At 60.3% G+C, this 3828-nt stretch overlaps 1 protein-coding gene and 1 pseudogene across 2 annotated transcripts in view; both read right to left on the bottom strand.

Moving 5' to 3' along the window:
- Window positions 1-263: 263 nt before the first annotated feature.
- LOC105548401 lies at window positions 264-1697 on the bottom strand (annotated as a pseudogene).
- A 1292-nt stretch (window positions 1698-2989) lies between these two features.
- CDH4 (cadherin 4, type 1, R-cadherin (retinal)) overlaps window positions 2990-3828 on the bottom strand; it is a 501882-nt gene continuing 501043 nt past the window's right edge. For both annotated transcript variants that reach the window (XM_011992340.1, XM_011992341.1), the window contains exon 15: window positions 2990-3469. In XM_011992340.1, coding sequence (XP_011847730.1) covers window positions 3263-3469 — 207 coding nt within the window. In that variant the 3' untranslated portion in view covers window positions 2990-3262. The remainder of the gene's footprint in view (window positions 3470-3828) is intronic.

Below are 3828 nucleotides of genomic sequence, written 5' to 3'. Positions count from 1 at the left end.
GCCCTGAAGAGCACTGTGGTCCTGGGCTGGGGCCTGCCTGCTGACCAAGGCCAGTCGCTCCTGCCACTCCCACCTGCAGCACAGGTTTCTCCTGTTTGCAGAACAAAAATTCCCTAAAGGAACCAAACCATGCCCTCGCACCCAGCCAGCATTGGCCTCCCGGCTTCCAGCAGGGGTCCCCTGGTTACAGACAGTCGTATCTACAAGCTAAGGAAGAGAGACGTTGGACACTGATTGTATGCTTAGCTAATGCTAACTCAAGTTCAGAGGTGGAGCTGGGAAGCTGCGGGAACCCCATCTTTCTCTGGCCCCCAGGGGCTCACCGGGGTGGGGGTAAAGGGGAGGCTGTCCAGCTGTCTGGAAGCAGGGATGGGCACGGGAAGCCCTGCGAATGTCCCTCCAGCTGGCACTGCAGCTTCAGCCTGCGTGATTTGGGCAAAATGAACGGGGGGCTTGGCAGTGACAAGAGGCGGTGGGAGAGGAGGGGAGCTGGTGGGAGGCAGCACCAACATCGCCCAGCCCTCCCGGGTAGCACGGCGGTGCTGGCGGGACTGGGGTCTCCTGGTGCTGGGTCCTGGGAACGCCAGCCCAGGGTTCAGGGAACCCAAGGAGGCCTCAAAATTTCAGAGAAAGGAGTTCATGCTGCCCTGGCTCCCGGGTCATAGTCACACTTAGAACAATCCGCACACACTCCTCAGGACTGGAGGCCAGACCTCCCCAAACAGCAGAGACTTCCAGTCCTTCCACTGGCCGCCCAGCCGTCCCTCCAACGGCCCCACACCCTCAGCAGCATTCTTGTTTGCATAGCACAGCTCAGAGCTGGGGGACCCCGGTGCAGCCCAGCCGGCTGCCCCTTGACTTCTGTTGGTCCATCTCCTGGACTGGCTGTCTGCAGAGGGGGGCACCCAGCACGTGGCACAGTGAACTCCGCCCTCCCTGGGCAGCCATGGGAGGGTCGGAACGGACAGAGCTGGAGACTGGGACCCCAGCTTGACTCTGAAGGCTGCGCAGGGGTGACTGTGAGTTTGGTTTGGGTAAGGACCCTGACGTCCAACGGGAATGTGCTGTGAGCCTGGCACAGATGTGTGCACTCAAGGCCAAAGCTGTTCAGAAAAGGCGTGACCTTAGCCATGGGGAAGAGCCACAGGCTGAGGGGGGCCCAGGTCCCCGGTGGAGCGCATGCTGCCCCCACAGGCACCCCGAGACACCCTCTGACCCCAGCGGCAGGTGCAGGGCGGGGCTCCGGGAGGGCTCCTGGTCCTTCCCCAGTGCTGGCACTGCCCTGCCCGACACCAGGTCCTGCCCAGGACCCCTGGCACCTCCTTCCTTGGGAAGCCAGTTGTCACTGGCCTGGGAGAGACAGAAAGCTGACAAGCACGAGGCTTCCCTACATGGGGCCTGCCTCCTGCCCCAGCCCGAGGCGCCCAGACACAGCCATGCCAGAGGGAGAATGCAGCCTCCGAGTTTTCTCATGCAGTGAACACAGGCAGCCGAGCGCTCTCCCGGGGGTCCCTGGGCACAGCCCCTCTTACTGTCTTGCAGGACTGATTCCTTCCCCCTGTTTGGCTTCAGTCAACCCAGCCCTGGAGATAGCAGTGCCAACCTCGAGGACAGCAGCAAGGCCGGACCCGCTGCTGCCTGCCCCCGAAGTGGGCCCATAGGAGAGGGGAGGCACCGTCTGCAGTGTGCAGAGGCATCCGTGCGACAGGTGGACACAGCAAGACGGCCTCCCGCCACCCACACAGGCCCACAAGCATCTGGCAGGAATCAGAAGCAAACAGGCTGGGGACGGGGAGGCTGCGCAGGCTGCTGGGTGTGGTTCTGGTCACCATGACCTCTCCCACTGCCAGGGAGGGTCCTCGGTTCCTGCCAGCTGCACAGCCCCCCGATGGTTGGAGCTGTCAAGAGTGTCCTGCGGTTTGAATCAATGCATGTTGCGGGGCCTTTGATGGCGCCCCAGGCGGTCTGGTCACCAGGTTGGAGGGCTGGAGCCAGCCTGGTGACCAGACCGCTGGCTGGTTTGGAAAACTCACTCTTCTGGACCAAAGGCAGAGGGGATCTGGTGGCACTCGGGGTGACAGGTGGCCCTGAGGGAGGCCTGGGTTGACTGGGGGTGGAGCCCTGGGGGCAGCCGGGGCAGAGATGGGGAACACCCAGGATGACCCCTGTTCCCCTCCAGCCCCCAGCCTGAGCTCCTCACAGCATCCGGGAGAGGGTGGGAAGCAGTCACAAGGCGGGGGGGGGGGTAGTCTGAGCCACACCGGCCCCAGGGCTTTCTGCTGCTGGGGCTGAAGGCTAAGCCTCCCAGTTGGCCTCGAATCCCAAGAGACCCAAGAGACGCCCCGCGCCTCCCCCGGCCAACTGTGTACAGCAAAGGCTGCTGGGATTTGAATCCCACTCTGTTTTCAAACAAGTCACTCACTTTCTTTTTTTTTTTTTTTTTTTTTTTTTTTTTTTTGAGACGGAGTCTCGCTCTGTCGCCCAGGCTGGAGTGCAGTGGCCGGATCTCAGCTCACTGCAAGCTCCGCCTCCTGGGTTCACACCATTCTCCTGCCTCAGCCTCCCGAGTAGCTGGGACTACAGGCGCCCGCCACCTCGCCCGGCTAGTTTTTTGTATTTTTTTAGTAGAGACGGGGTTTCACCGTGGTAGCCAGGATGGTGTCGATCTCCTGACCTCGTGATCCGCCCGCCTTGGCCTCCCAAAGTGCTGGAATTACAGGCTTGAGCCACCGCGCCCGGCCCACTTTCTTTTTCTTAATAAAAGACCAAAATAAAAATGAAAGAAAGAAAGAAAGACACAGTCTCCCCCATTTCTGAATGACGCCTTCAGAGCTGGGACTAGCTGGGGTCAGAGGCCGCTCGGGACAGGAAGGTGGGGACGGTCTGTCAGCTTTAGTCACTCCTGAGTTTGAGGGAATCTGATACATGTACCAAAAGGCACTTTCTTTTTTTTTTCTTTTCTTTTCTTTTCTTTTTTTTTTTTTTTTTAAAAACAGTGCTTCTGTTCTAGGAAATTCAAGTGAAGACAGAGTGCCTCTTGCTGTCCTTCAGTGCCAGCCGGCGCGGTGCTGGGCAGCGGCTGTGTGCAGGGCGCCGTGGGGTGGGTGCTCATGCTAGACAGCTCAACGTGGGGGTGGGGGGCCTTCTAACAGCACTAAGGACACGGCCGCAGGGAGAGTCGGGAAGACCGACCGCCTCCGCTCAGTCCTGCTCCTCCGGCGTCCGAGTGTGGCTCTCACTTCGGTGCGAAGACGCGAGGTCATCAATCCTCTTCACCGCCTCCATACATGTCCGCCAGCTTCTTGAATCTGGGCCCCCAGTCGTTGAGGTAATCGTAGTCTTGGTCCCCGGAACTGGATGAGTTCAGGGAGCTGACGGAGCCTGCGGTGGAGCCGCTCCCCTCGTAGTCGAAGACCAGCAGGGAGTCATAGGGGGGTGCCGTGGGGTCGTTGTCGGCAGCCCGGAGTCCCTGGAGGTCATAGACACAGGGTTAGAGTGCAGGGCGCGCTGTCTCAGCCCCGGGATCTGATGGAACGGAAAGCGGGCCCCAGAAGAAGAGGTGGGGAGGTAGGATGTTGCATACAGTAGGTATCCAATAAGTGCTCTCTGCATTTAACTGAAGGGCATTTCTGAATAGGAAAGGGCATTTGTGAAGACGGAGCATGGGAGTGTTGGAGGGGCAAACTCAAATCCAGCAGCGGCCTGTGGGCAAGGGAGACGGAGGGTTGGGTAGGGCCTGTGGCTGGAGTTCAGCTCCTCCCAACCCAAGGGCAGGTGAGAGGGGTGTGGGGAGGGGGAGGAAGGTGTCGGGGGAGGTGGGGGTGTGTG

The sequence above is a fragment of the Mandrillus leucophaeus genome, unplaced genomic scaffold, assembly GCF_000951045.1.
Source record: "Mandrillus leucophaeus isolate KB7577 unplaced genomic scaffold, Mleu.le_1.0 Scaffold41, whole genome shotgun sequence".
NCBI classification, from domain to species: Eukaryota; Metazoa; Chordata; class Mammalia; order Primates; family Cercopithecidae; genus Mandrillus; species Mandrillus leucophaeus.
Note: the sequence above shows the minus strand (reverse complement) of the source record. Positions and strands in the feature narration are given on the sequence as shown.